General features: G+C 41.2%; 1 protein-coding gene across 10 annotated transcripts in view; it reads left to right on the plus strand.

Moving 5' to 3' along the window:
• Positions 1–6124, plus strand: part of LOC132666560 (cytidine monophosphate-N-acetylneuraminic acid hydroxylase) — a 133969-nt gene extending 127845 nt beyond the window's left edge. For 8 of the 10 annotated variants that reach the window (XM_078446577.2, XM_078446581.2, XM_078446575.2 and 5 more), the window contains 3 exons: positions 87–202; positions 2656–2751; positions 4803–6124. In XM_078446577.2, the coding sequence (XP_078302703.1) occupies positions 87–202; positions 2656–2731 (192 nt within the window). In that variant the 3' untranslated portion in view covers positions 2732–2751; positions 4803–6124. Of the gene's footprint in view, positions 1–86; positions 203–2655; positions 2752–4802 lie in introns of those variants that run through there. The other 2 variants (XR_013555479.2, XR_013555480.2) reach the window with 2 other exon arrangements.
• The last annotated feature ends 8812 nt before the right edge of the window (positions 6125–14936 follow it).

Genomic DNA, 14936 nt, shown 5'->3' on the forward strand with positions numbered 1-14936 from the left:
AGACAGCTGCTTCTCCCAGGGACATGAGGGGTCGGTACTCGGTGCTGGCTGGGTCACCCCTGCTCTTCGTTCCATGTCTGTTTCAGATTCGGAGCCGGGTTGACGTCATCAGACACGTGGTAAAGAACGGTCTTCTCTGGGACGACTTGTATATAGGATTCCAAACCCGGCTGCAACGGAGTCCTGACATATACCATCACCTGTAAGTTGGAAAGTGCCTGGCACATGCGAGGCCACCGTGGAGGACGCCACGGATATATAAGCAGAGTCAGGGACTGACTGTGCCCCCATATTCTGGTGGATGTGCGAGATTCCACCATTAGAGCTTCATTCCTTTGTTAACCTGTAAAAAGCAAATCTGATTACAAAAGTAATATTTTAAAGAGTCATTTATACCTTCACACGGATGTGTTTCAGTTCCTTTCTGGAACTGAACCACATTTCCTTGGTACAAGAAATGAAAGGACATTATGAGAGGGAAGGAGGGGGTTTGCCAAGACAAGAATGAGGGGCAGTGTTTACGTGACAAAGTCATGGTCATTGAAGACAGACCTTTCCCACATCACGTTTTGGCCTGTGCTCAACTCCAGCGTGCATTTGGAGAGCGGTTTGGTTAGGGGGGATGGCCCACTGAGTGTCTGCCCACCCTCCACTTCAAAAACCATGTAAGTCTCCCGTTACACAACTGTACATCTTTAAGATTGTACTTGAAATATTTGAGCTGAGACGTCAGAAAGGCCCGTTGGCCATATTTACATTTGCCAAAGAATCACCAAGAGGGAGAATCGTTTCTTATCATTACCACTTATCATTACCAGAAAAGTGCAGGAATTTCACTGTAAGTAAGCAAAATGTACCATCTGCCTCGGCCTTGAGCCCGCAGCACAGGTGTGTCTCTCTTTTACCGATTTCCTTTTGAACGTTTTAAAATTATTTTTAGAAAATGTAAAGAATGGTGAAGCATGCGAAGTAAAAAGTAAATAACACCACCCCACCCATCCCGCAAAACCCTGTTTCCTGCCTCTCCCCCCGCCCACTCACCAGAGCTCTCTCGGTAACTCTCTTCAAGTTCAGTGCGTATCAGTCATCCCAGGCCTGTTTCTGTCAACATTTCTCTGGTACGATGTCCCATACAGTTGGAGGGAAAAGTTTGTTGTTGCGTTATTTTTTAAATATAATCTGAGTACGAAAGATTGGTAGCTTGCATTTTTTTTTTTACGCATCAGTGTTATCTTTGGCATCCCTCGTGTTGAGACACACACAGATCAGCCTCAATTTTTTATCTAAAGATTTTAGTTTTACGTAATCTCTACACCCAAGGTGGGGCTCAGACTCATGACCCCGAGATCAAGAGTCGCGTGCTCCACCGACCGAGCCGGCTGGGAGTCCTGAACCTCAAACTTTTTAATGGCTGTAAAACATGTTTGACTTTTGTTCATTTTGAACAGAACATATGCCTGACTTCTTGTTCTGGAAACACAGGAATGAAGCCACTTTTGGGGAGATTCAAGAGGTTATTTTCGTAAGAAAATAGTTTCCTCTTGTAGGATATTGGTGCTAAAGACTATTTTGTTCTGCTGTTTGGTAATGAAGGTCATAAATGTAAGAGGATCCCCTAATGAATCATGGGAAACAGTCACAGCCCAGTTTATCTTTGTCTCTCTTCCAATGGGATTTATGAGTTTATTGAACATTTTACTGGTTGTAAAGATAATATATCTCCACTGTAGAAAGTTTGAGGAAAGGTATTTCAAAATTCAAAAAAGAGTTAAAACCACAAATGTCTCCACCCCTCAGAGAGAGCTGTTTATATCTGGTTAATCTTTCCTTTTCATTTATAAGCACCTACACATGCATTTTCTGTAAACATCCAGTAATATTGTATGTACTTTTAAAAATGTTTATGTATATTAGAGAGCACGTGAGAGAAAGGGGGAGGGGCCGGGGGGGGCGGGAGAGAGAATCCCAAGTAGGCTCACGCTGTCATATGATGACATATCATCAAGATATGGGACTTGAACTCACGGACTGTAAGATCATGACCTGAGCAGAAATCAAGAGTCGGACGCTTAACCGACTGAGCCCCCCAGGCGCCCCTAATATCATGTGTCCCTTTGTACCTACGTGTTTACTGAACAATCTTTGATCTACCTGTAAGTTGTTTCTAACTTTTCGCTGTTGGATGATGTGGCGGGTTAACATGTCGGTGTTTCTTGTCAGGGTGGTTTCCTCAGGACACGTTCCCACGAGCGGAGCTGCACGATCCGGCGAGCACACAGTGCATAGGCTTTGGGCACACTCTGCCCACTTGTTCAGGGAAGCCAGTTTATCTCCCTAGGTACACGTAGGAGAGGACCCAGTTACCTGGACCCTCACTAGTACCGGGTTCTAATCCTTTTGTGTACAGAATACTAATCTATATTTTCACATACGAGAATTCCTTAAAGCAAGGCCCGCCACGATAAGATAAAAATAAGACACAGTTGTCCTGGTTTAAGGGTCCGCATTCAACACACTGAAAATGCCAGGCACCGAAACAGTACAGAAGCCCCATCTCTTAGGGGAGGGCTCAGTACCAGGTACCAAACAGATCTTGGCCAAGCAGCCGTCATGGAAATTTCCAAAACGTATTTCCGCGCTTTATCTCCTATACAGGTTTTGGAACCACTTTCAAATAAAACTCCCTCTCACGCCACCCAACTGGAGGTCCTTCCTGATGCATTGTGGGTAGAGCAGACCTGAGCTTTCCAGGTGAGGCATGCCGTAAGTCTGGGAGATACCCTTGTCGTAAACCCTGTCACTCTCTCTCGGGCGTCCAAATTAGGCAGGCACCATACCTGTCAGAAAAGCTGACTTTCAGGGGAGTGAGAAGAGCTAACATTACAAGAAGAACATTCAAGTTTAGAGATAAAGAAAGAAAATGAGCAGTGGGTACATCCAGTCCAAGTCCGTAGAGTGTTTGGTCTGGTTGACGTGAACATACGGCCAGCTAAAAAACAAGACGGAAATTATCCCAGGAGGGCAGTGAGTGTTCAGAGCTAAATCCTGAACACAGAGCAGCAGGAGAAACCAAAGGGAGGAAAACTGAAAAGCAGAGTATGATGGAAAATATCACCTCCCCATTTGCAATAGTCCTCTCCCTTTTTCAAGCCGATAGAGATCAGTTTGTCTGGTTCAAATCAGATTTGACATTTCTTCCTACCGCTTGGGATGGGATCTTATTAACTGAATTAAAAATTATGTTTCCTCACACTTACTATTAGAAAGATCACATAATATTATTACAAAGATAGTAAATTCTTTGCCTCATGCATTTATTTATATATTTATCCCACCAACACTGTCTCATCACATTGTATGGCAATAACCTGTTTTCTGCTCAGTAGACTCTGATTTTCTTACTAGTAAACTCTCTTGCTTTTGTATCCCTAGTGCTTAGCGCTGTGCCCCATGCACATACGATTTTAGTCATGGTATGCATTCAAGGAGAGAAGGAACGGAGTTTCTGTCTCCCACTCTCAGTACGACTTGTCTCTTAAACTGGGCTTCAGTGTCCTTACCAGTAAAATTAAGGATCGAAATAAAACATTTTTTTTTTCAGTTGTTAAGTTCTTTGTTCCCTATTCTAGCCCTTTGCTCCATACCCCAGTCCAGCACGAGGCATCGGGCTAGATCTTCTAAATTAGGATTATAAACCAAAAGGGAGGCCAAGGGAATTCACATATTACTGGATTATAAGGTAGACTAAATAAGCACTATGTTTGTGTTACAAACTAAGTGTTGGGAGTACTGAGGAGGGAGAGATTACATCTGACTTTTTGAAATGACCAGGAAGAACATTATGGAGCAGGTAGTATTTGGGGACCGTGGAGAGGCGAGGTGGTGTTCAGAGAGTGGCTCGAAGTTTGGGTAAAGTGCTTAATGAAGCTAAAACAGAGGGGAGGGATGGTGGAAAGAATATTCCAGACAGAAAGAGTGGCTGAAGTGAAAAGGGAGAAAAATGCAAGGTGGACTGGAGCCTTGAAGAGTCCTCCTGGGACAACAGAATAAGGGAAGTGGAGAAGAGGCACGAGTGGCCCTGAGGGAGCAGGGTCAGGGGGCCTCCGTGAAGGTGCTGAGCGCGTTTAGTAGTTAGGCCAGGAGGCATGGAAGGTGAGGAGGTAATGGACAGAGAAAGCACAGAGTTCACAGTCTCGGAGCCAGAGCAGTTCTGAAAGATGGACAGGGACGCTTCTGTGTAAGTGGGTGAACGAAATGGAGCAGTGATGAAGCTGCAGAGTCAGGAGGCCAGCTTGTGCATTTTCAAGTTGCCGCGTCAGGAAGGCAAGAAAGTATGGCGGTCAGCACCTCAGACTTGGAATCTGACTTCTCAATTTAAAATCTGAGCTTTGTCACCTACTGGATGACCTTGGGCAAATTGGCGAACCTCCCTATGTCTCAGGTTTTCATCTGTAAAGTAGACATAACGATAGGACCCACTCACAGGGTTGTGTCACAGGTAAGTCACCGCTGAGTGAGTGAGTAGCATGTGATAAGTGGACAACAAATGTTAACTTTGTCGGCCTGATGAAATAGACAGGAGAGTCCTGTGACCTACAGTCAGCCACATGGTGAATCTGTAAAAAGTCGGGAGAAGAACCATATAGTTCAGTTCACAATCCAGTTCTAGACTCCTGCTGACCTTTGAAGCATCAAAGACTATGTAACTTGGACTAAAGAACAAGACAAAAAATCTGTCCCAATGCAACAAAAAATGAAAAAGTATTAAAGTGAGATTTACCCTTAATGTCTTTAATTCACAGAGATGCCAAACAACATAGAAAATTCAAGAATTTACTGATGCTACGTCTTGAACACAGGAAGCTTATACCAAAGGGACTTATGCCTTATTGAAATCAACAATGGATAATTACATGTTGCATTTGTGAGACGTTCACATATGTTTGTGGATCACTACATAGCCAGATAATTTAGGTTCTATACACAATTCTCTATAAAAGAGGTGATGAACCCTACAGGAACAGATTGTCTATGGGAAACCTATCGTAACAGGAGGAGATGTGAATCTGAGGGTTGAAGAAATAGAACAGGAGGAGACAGAATTCCCTCGAGGACCACGAGGAAACTGGAAGGGGGTGACGAAACAAAAGCTGGGTTAGAAAAAGAGAAGAAGGAAGAGAAATGGATAAACGAGTGACTGTAAGAAGAAAGCAGGAAGGAGAAAAACTTAAAATAGTATTATGAAAGAAGAATCTAACAATAGGCATTTTGTTCCTTAATAGATTGATTTCCCAAACAGGGTCCGTTAAGAGAGTCAGGTAAGAGGACTTGTGGGCTCTTTTGAAAAAGCATTGTTGAAATGCATGCATTTGCCAAAACAAGGCTGCAGAGGCTGCCCTAAAAGGAAAACTTTCGTTGGGACTGAAATTATCTTGATTCCGGGGCAACATTAGTCATTTCCTGCAGCTTATAAATTCTAACAAATGGAAAGATCTTTGGTTAATAAAAAAAAAAAATGAACACTAGCTAGTAATGAGTTTTATAGACAAAAATCTTTCAAAATCAATAGAAAAGTCAACAACAAGCATCCATACCTTGAAAAAGTTGGGAAATCCTCTTCCCTCCGTACAAAAAACATCGTTTCAGTGGTTAAGATAGGCAACTAATTTATCTAGTTTCTGCTACTGTCTGTAATTTTGGGTGATATTTGCATGATTAAGGCACAGCCATGCACATGTATCCCTAGGAAATGTGATCGTTAACAAGGTTGCTATTTTACGTGTTGATGTTGCTAATACAGCACACACACACGCACACACGCACACACACACCTCTCATCGACTGAACTTCAATGTTGATTTTCTGATTTTCTGAGTGTACATACTACCTCTTTAATTCTGAAGATACAAGAATCCAGTGGTGAATTTACCTCCTTAAATATCTGAATTCACACTTCGTAACGGAAAGGTTGATCTATTTCTCATGACGATTAATACCAATGATGTTTCATTTTTCTGGTTCGCCTCACACATTATGCATGTAATTCAGGAATTGTATTTTGTGATTTACACTGTGTGGTAAACTATTCAATCATTACTGAAAAATAAATGTAATATGTATCGATCACATGTATGTTAAAATGTATATGATGAGCAAAGAAAAGATCATTTTAAAATGTGGACTCATTTTCTCGCCATTAAGCCCATCTTTACTTTCATGCTAACTTTCCGGTGATATCCTTCTGATTCCCTCTCTCCAACAATTCTTTCATGTCACCGGGACCGCCAGGGCATCGACCCTGCATGCCCTCACTTTGTTCCTTACTCCTCTTAGATGGGTCTTTTCTACCTGTGTCCGCATCACCCTCTTCTTTCTTGTTCTCTACCCCACATCACCTGCCCTCTTTCCCTCTCTCGTATCTCATTTCCATGACTCAAACCAAAAACTGTGAAATCATCCTATGTGCCTTGCTCTGACATCCACTGCAGCAGCAAATCCTGTTACCTCCTCCTTCAAAATATACCCGGAGCCTATCCACTTCCTACCACCTGCACTGCTATCAAAATCCGGAGACAGAGGAAACTCATGGAAATAATCTTGGCGTCGGGGGCTGATTTTCCTCCTGCCATGGATAGGCATCTGCCAATTCCAAAAGCCAAAACCCCGAATGCCTTGAAAATCACTCACACTCAAGGGGTGCCGGGAAAGCTGCTCATGGGGAGGTGGCTTGCAGACTGCACAGACCTACCATAAAGCCACGGTACAGAGTGTCCAGGAAGCTGCCATATTCATCTCACACTTTGGGAGCTCCACAGTAGAGCAACTAACATGTAAGAGCCAGAACGGAAACCACTTTCTTCATTAGTGCCCCCCCTCCAGTGCCCTCCTCAAACAAAGCTTAACTTTGAACTAGGTAGCCAAGGGGAAATATTTATTCTCGCATTGCAGGCAACGAAGAGGAGATTTGGAGCTGAGAGGCAGTAAGTTGATAATTAAAACACACACTTGATAACAAATTTGTATTGTAATCGCCAGGGTAACCAGTGAAGGAATAGTAAAAGAAGGTGTAACCACAAAAGTAACACAGGGAAGATGAAATGATTTAAAAATATTAACCTGCGAAGGAAGCCAACAAAAGAGAAAATAATAGAACAGATAGGATGAATAGAAAGCAAACACCCAGATGGGACAGTATATCAATATTTGCATTAAATATAAATGGACTAAATGCTCTCATTAAAAGAGACAGGAACAGACTGGATTTCAAAAGATGCTTTTTGGGGTGGGAGATGGGCAAAATGGATGAAGTACAAGTACAAGATGGGGGTGAGAAGTACAAGCTTTCAGTTATGGAATGACTAATCACAGGGATGAAAGGTATAGCATAGGGAATATAGTCAGTGGTATTGTAACAGCATTGTATGGTGACAGATGGTAGCTATACGTGGGGTGAACATAGCATAATGTGTAAATCTGTCAAATCACTTAAGTTGTACACCTGAGACTAAGATTTTGTGTCAGCTATTCTTCAGTTAAAAAAAAACCTCTTTGGCTGCTTATGAGACACATTTTTAAAAGATAAGCATACTGAAAGCATGAAAGAAAAAAAATGGGGGAATATATACTATGAAAACACTAATAAATGATGGTACAGCTATCCTAATGTCAGATAAAGTGGAACACTCCGTAATGATAAAAAGGGTTTTTTTTAAATTCCAGTATAATTAAATACAGTGTTATATTGGTTTAAGGTGTACACTATAGTCATTCGATAATTCCATATATCACTCGGTGCTCATCACAATAAGTATATTCTTAATCCCCATCACCTACTTCACCCATCCCCTGCTCCCCCACCCCTCTGGGAACCATCTGTTTGTTTGCTGTAGTTAAGAGCCTGTTTGTTGATTTGTCTCCTGTTTTCTTTGTTCGTTTGTTTTGTTTCTTATATTCCACATATGAGTGAAATCATATATTTATCTTGTTCTGGCTGACTTATTTCACTTAGCATTATACTCTCCAGATCCATCCATGTTGGTGCAAAAGGCAAGGTTTCATCCTTTTTTTATAGCTGAATAATATTACGTGCGTGTGTTTTTGTGTGTGTGTGTGTGTGTGTGTGTGTGTGTGTGTGTGTGTGTGTATCCATTCATTAGTCAGTGGACACTTAGGCTGGCTCCATACTTTGGCTATTGTAGATAATGCTGCTATAAACATAGGGGTGCATATATCTTTGCAGATTAGTGTTTTTATATTCTTTGAGTAAATACCCAGTAGTGGGATTACTGGATCATAGGGTAATTCTATTTTTAATTTCTTGAGGAACTTCCATATTGTTGTCCACAGTGGCTGCACAGTTTGCATTCCCACCAACAGAGCATGAGGTTTCCTTTGGTTCTACATCCTCACCAACACTTGTTTCTTGTGTTTTTGATTTGAGCCGTTGTGACAGGTGGGAGGTGATATCTCACTGTGGTTTTGATTTGCATTTCCCTGATGATGAGGGATGTTGTGCATCTTTTCATGTGTCTGTTGGCCATCTGGACGTCTCCTGCCCATTTTTCAATTGGATTGTTTGGGGTTTTTGTGTGTCTGTTGAGTTGCATAGATTCTCTATATGTTTTGGATACTAACCCTTAATCCGCTATGCCATTTAAAAATATCTTCTCCCATTCAGTAGGCTGTTTTTTAATTTTGTTGATTGTTTCCTTTGCTGTGCAGAAGATTTTTATTTTGACGAAGTCCCAATATTTTATTTTTGATTCCCCACCCCCTTGCCTCAGGAGTCATAGCTATGAAAAAGTTGCTATAGCTAATGTCAACGAAATTACTGCCTGTGCTCTCTCCTGGGATTTTTATGGTTTCCGGTCTCACATTTAGGTCTTTAATCCATTTTGAGTTTATTTTTGTGTATGGTTTAAGAAAGTGGTCCAATTGTATTGTTTTGCATGTAGCTGACCAGTTTTCCCAACACCATTTGTTGAAGAGACTGTCTTTTTTCCATTGTATATTCTTGCCTCCTTTGTCAAAGATTAATGGGCCATATAACGATGGGTTTATTTTGGGCTATCTTGTTTCACTGATCTGTGCGTCTGTTTTTGTGTCAGTACCATGCTGTTTTGATTACTATAGCTTTGTACTATATCTTGAAATCTGGGATTGTGACACTCCTCACTTTGTTTTTCTTTACAAGATTGCTTTGGCTATTTGGGGTCTTTTGTGATTCTATACAAATTTTAGATTGTTCTAGTTCTATGAAAAATGCTGTTGGTATTTTGATAAGGATTGAATTAAATCTGTAGGTTGCTTTGGGTGGTATAGACATTTTAACAATATTTGTTTTTCCAGTCCATGAGCATGGAATATCTTTCTGTTTATGTTGTCTTCAATTTCTTTCATCAATGGTTTGTAGCTTTCACCTCCTTGGTTAAGTTGAATCCTAGATATTTTATTATTTTTGGTGCAATTGTAAATGGGACTGTTTTCTTAATTCCTCTTTCTGCTACTTTGTTATTTAGTATGTAGAAATGCAATGGATTTCTGTCTATTGACTTTTTATCCTGCAACCTTACTGAATTTATTTATCACTTCTAGTAGCTTCCTGGTGGAGTCTTGGGGGTTTTCTATATATAGTATCATGTCATCTACAAATAGTGAAAGTTTTATTTCTTCCTCACCAGTTTGGATACCTTTTATTCCTTTCCTTTGTCTGATTGCTGTGGCTAGAATTTCCAATTCTATGTTGAATAAAAGTGGGGAGAGTGGACATCATCATCTTATGCCTGATTTTAGGGGAAAAGTTCTCAGTTTTTCACCATTGAGTATGATGTTGTCTGTGGGTTTTTTATATATGGTATTTATTATGTTGATGTACGTTCCTCGAAACCTAATTTGTTGAGGGTTTTCATCATGAATGGATGTTGTACTTTGTCAAGTGCTTTTTCTGCATCATCTGAAACTTTCAAATGGCTTTTATCAATGTCATGCATTGATTTGTGAATGTTGAACCACTCTTGCATCTCAGGAATAAATTCCACTTCATTGTGGTACATGATTTTTTTTAATGTATTGTTGGGTGCTGGCCTCATAGAATGAATTTGAAAGCTTTCCTTCCTCTTCTATTTTTTGGAATAGTTTCAGAAGAGTAGGTGTTAACTCTTCTATAAATGCTTGGTGAAATTCGCCTGTGAAGCCGTCTGGTCCTGGACTTTTGTTTATTGGCAGCTTTTTGATTACTGACTCAATTTCTTTGCTGGTAATCGACCTGTTCAAATTTCCTGTCTCTTTCTGATTCAGTTTTGGGTGGTTATAGGTTCCAGGAATTTTACTCATTTCTTCTAGGTGGTCCAGTTTGTTGGCATATAAGTTTTCATAATATTCTTTTACAATCCTTTTTTTCCCCTGTAGTGTTGGTTTCTTCTGTTTCATTTCTGATTTTATTTGACTCCTCTCTGTTATTTTGATGAGTCTGGCTAAGGGTTTATCAATTTTGTTGATCTTTTCAAAGAACCAGCTCCTGGTCTTATTGATCTGATCTATTGTTTTTTTAGTTTCTGTTTTGCTTATTTCTGCTCTAATCTTTATTATTTCCTTCTTTCTACTGGTTTTGGGTTTTGTTTGTTCTTCTTTTCTAGCTCCTTTAGGTGTAAGGCTAGGTTGTTTAATTGAGATTTTTCTTCTTGAGGTAGGCCTGTATTTCTATTAACTTCCCTCTTAAAACAGCTTTTGCTGCATCCCAAAGATTTGGGACCATTGTGTTTTCATTTTCATTTGTCTCCATATATTTTTTATTTCCTCTTTGATTTCCTTAAAATTTTTAAAAAATGTTTATTTATTTTGAGAGGAAAGGGAAGGAGAAAGAAGGGAGGGAGGGGGGGCACAGAGAGAGAGAGAGAATCCCAAGCAGGCTCTGTGCAGCCAATGCGGGGCTCCATCTCACGAACTGTGAGATCATGACCTGAACCAAAGTCAAGAGTTGGACATTTAAACAACTGACCCACCCAGCTGCCCCTCCTCTTTGATTTCTTAACTGACCCATTTCTTGTGTAGTAGCATGTTATTTAACCTCCATGTATTTGTGTTCCTCCCAGATTTTTTGTTGTGGTTGACTTCTAGTTTCATAGTCGGAAAAGATACATGGTATTACTTCAACTTTTTGAGTGTGTTGAGACTTGTTTTGTGGCCTAATATGTGATCTATTCTGGAGAATGTTCCATGTGCACTGAAAAAGAATATTCTGCTGTTTTAGGATGGAATACTTTGAACATATCTGTTAGATCCATCTGGTCCAGTGTATCATTCAAAGCCGCTGCTTTCCTTGTTGATTTTTTGTTTGGATGATCTGTCCGTTAATGTAAATGGGGTGTTAAAGTCCCCTACTCTTATTTTATTACTATGGATTACTTCCTTTATGTTTGTTATTAGTTGCTTTATGTATTTGGGTGATCCCATGTTGGGTGAATTAATATTTACCATTGTTATATCTTCTTATCGGATTGGTTCCCTTTGTAATCATAAAGTGTCTTTCTTTGTCTCTTTGTTATAGTCATTGCTTTAAAGTCTACTTCGTCTGATACAAATACTGCTACTCTGGCTTTCTTTTGACGTATGTTAGGTTGGTAAATGTTTCTCCATCCCCTGACTTTCAATCTGCAGGTATCTTTAGTTCTGAATGAGTCTCTTGTAGGCAGCATAAAGATGGATCTTGATTTTTTTTTTATCCATTCTGTCATCTTATGTCTTTTGATTGGATCATTTAGTCCATTTACATTCAAAGTAATTATTGATAGGTATGTGCTTAATTGCCATTTTGTTACTTATAGTATGGTTAATCTTATAGTTCTCCTCTGTCCCTTTCTTCTCTTGCTTTCTTCTCTTGGATGCTAGCTTTCTTTAGTGATTATACTTGGATTCCCTTTTCTCTTTATTTTTTTGTATATCTGTTACCGAATTTTGGTTTTTTATTACCATTAAGTTTATATATAACATCTTCTGCGTATAGCAGTCTGTATTAAGTCGATGGTCGCTCAAGTTTTTACCCATTCTAAAGCACTAAATTTTTACTCCTCTCCCCTCCACGTTTTGGCTATATAGTGTCATACTTTACATCCTTTTATTTTGTGAACACCTTGACTAATTTTTATAGATATACTTATTTTTATTGCTTTTGTGCTTCCTACTTATTCCCACTTATGGTCTTTCCTTTCCATTGAAAGAGTCCCTTTTAACATTTCTTGTAAGGCTGGCTTAGTGGTGATGACTTCCTGTAACTTGTTTTTCTGAGAAACTCTTTGTGTCCTTGTATTCTCAATAATAGCCTTGCTGGATAGAGAATTCTTGGCTGCAGATTTTTTCTTTCCTTTTAGTATTTTGAATATATCATTCTATTAACTTCTGGCCTGCGAAATTTCTGCTGAAATATCAGCTGATAGCTTTATGGGGTTTCCTTTGTATGTATCTGATTTCTTTTCTCTTGCTGCTTTTTAAAATGTTTCTTTATCACTACTTTTTGTCATTTTAATTACTGTGACTTGGTGTGGACCTCCTACGGTTGGTTTTGTTAGGGGCTCTCTGTGCCTCCTGGATCTGGATTTCTGTTTCCCTCCCCAGATTTGGAAAGTTTTCAGCTATTATTTCTTCAAATACATCTTCTTCCCCCAGCCCTTTTTTTTCCTCTTCTGCTTCCAAGATCGCTATAATGTGACTGTCATTCTCCTTGCTGATGGTGTTGCATTCCCTTAATCTATTTTCATTTTTTCATGATTTTTCTCTCTCTCCTGTTCAGCTTGATTGCTTTCAGTTACTCTGCCCTCCAGTTCACTGGTCCATTCTTCTACCCCCCCTACTCTACTGTTTATTCTCTCTGGTGTATTTTTATTTTAATCATGGAGTTCTCCATCCCTGATTATTGGTTCTTTTTCATGTGTTCTGTGTCTTTCTTGAAAGTCTCGCTGAGTCTCTCCACTCTTTCTCGAGTCCAGTGAGTATCTTTATGACCGTTACTTAAAATTCTCTGTCAGGCATGTTATTTACCTCCATTTCATTTAGCTCTCTTACTGAGATGTGGGACATATTCCTTTGTCTCCTCGTTTTGTCTCCCTGTCTGTGTCTCTTCCTATGTGTTAGGAAAGTAAGCTACGTCTCCTGCTCCTGAAGGCCGTGGCCTTGTAAATAGCAGGTCCTGTGCGCCTGCCGTGTAATGTCCCCCATTCTCCAGAACCTGGCGCTTCAGCAATGTCTCCTGTGTGTTGCACGTGCCCTGCAGTTGTGGCCGGGCTGTGTTTGCATTTAGTCCAGTTGGCTGTAATGTCTCCCTCTGCCTGATTGTGGGCAGTGTTTGATCCCTGTGTCGTTAGCGGGCCAGTCTGGGGCCGATTTGGGCTTGAATTGAGTCAGATCAGGCATTTGTCAGAGATGCAGTAGAAGAAAATGTTGGGGGGATTTCCTTTGTGTTGTCCCCTGAGAACCTTTGATTGGTGGGTGGGGCCTGCAGTTAGACCAGATGTCAGCCACAGTGTGACTGCCGTAGGTGGTTATCTTCCCCTCGCCTTGGGGCTGGGGTCAGTTTGGTGTGACACTGGGCCCTATCAGGGGTGCCCGCACACTGCCGGGTTGTGGCTCTGCTTTGGATGGACTTCTCCTGAGGGTGGGGCCACAGGATAACTGGGCCCAGGGACGCAGTGCCATCAAGGCCAGTGCCAGTCTGCCGTAGGGGATTTGCAACTAACCGGAAGACTCCTGCTGAGACCGAGATGAGTGGGATTTGAGCAGGGGCGGGGAGGGCACACTGTTTGCAAGCTGGGTGGAGACTGTTCCCACTTCCTTGGTTCTCACAGGTGTCTGTGTATCTTGGCCAGGGGTCAGGGGAGGGAAACCACACCTGCCAGCTCTTTTGCTCTTGGAGAAGTCTCCCGACAACCCCTGCCCTTCCAGCACCCACTCTGAGATTAGTGAACGAATCCCCTCCCATACACCCCAGGCATTTTTCAAACTGCTGCTTCTGTGCTGCATCTTAGCGGGGCTGTTTTTTGCGCTGTTGCTTTAAGGGCAGGGACTCAGTTTCCCATCCTCCTCTGGCTTACCTGGAGCCGAGCCCACTGATTTTTAAAGTTCCAGGTGTTAAGCCCCGCTGATTGTAAGAACCCACAGAGTTAGGCCTTCTGGTCTTCAAACCCAAACATTATGGGGATTTGTCTTCCTAATGCAGGTCCCTTGTGTTTTGGGTGCCTGGCGTGGGATCTGCTCCTCTCTCCTCTCCCTCTGCACCTGCAGCATCCCCTCCCAGGATCAGATGACCAGACCCAGGGGTCAGTTTGACTCCTGATCCAGTCTCCACCCTTCCTGCCCTTTTCGATGTGGCCTCTTCTTCTCTACATTTACCCATGGAGACTCCGTTCTGCCAGGATTCAGGCCATTTTCTGGGTCATTTGCACTGATGTGGGTGTTATCTAGTCGTACCTGTGAACCGAAGTGAGCATAGGATCCTCCTCCTCCGCCATCTTCCCCGGAAGTCTCCACAAGGATAGAAGTTTTAGTTAACCAGGAATACATAAAAATCTAAATTTGTATGTATATCATGGCATAGCCTCAAAATGTATAAAGCAAAGAATGACATAACTAAATGAAGAAACAAAGTCAAATCATAGTGAGGTATCTGAAAATGCCTCCAGTAAATGATGAACCGACCAGACACACACACGCAAACTCAGTGAATACACAGACGATTTGAATAATACAATTAAATACAAAGTCCTCGTAGACATCTAGAGAAACATGCCCCCAACACCTGCCCAATACCCATTCTTTTCAAGAAGACACAGGTCTTTTACACAAAATGATGATACCCTAAGCTGTAAGGCAAAGCTCTGAAGATTTCAAAGATTTAAATCTTGTGGTGTGTTCTCATTTGACAGCACGACTGAGATAAAAATCAGCAA

Source organism: Panthera onca, chromosome B2, assembly GCF_046562875.1.
Source record: "Panthera onca isolate mPanOnc1 chromosome B2, mPanOnc1 haplotype 2, whole genome shotgun sequence".
NCBI lineage: Eukaryota > Metazoa > Chordata > Mammalia > Carnivora > Felidae > Panthera > Panthera onca.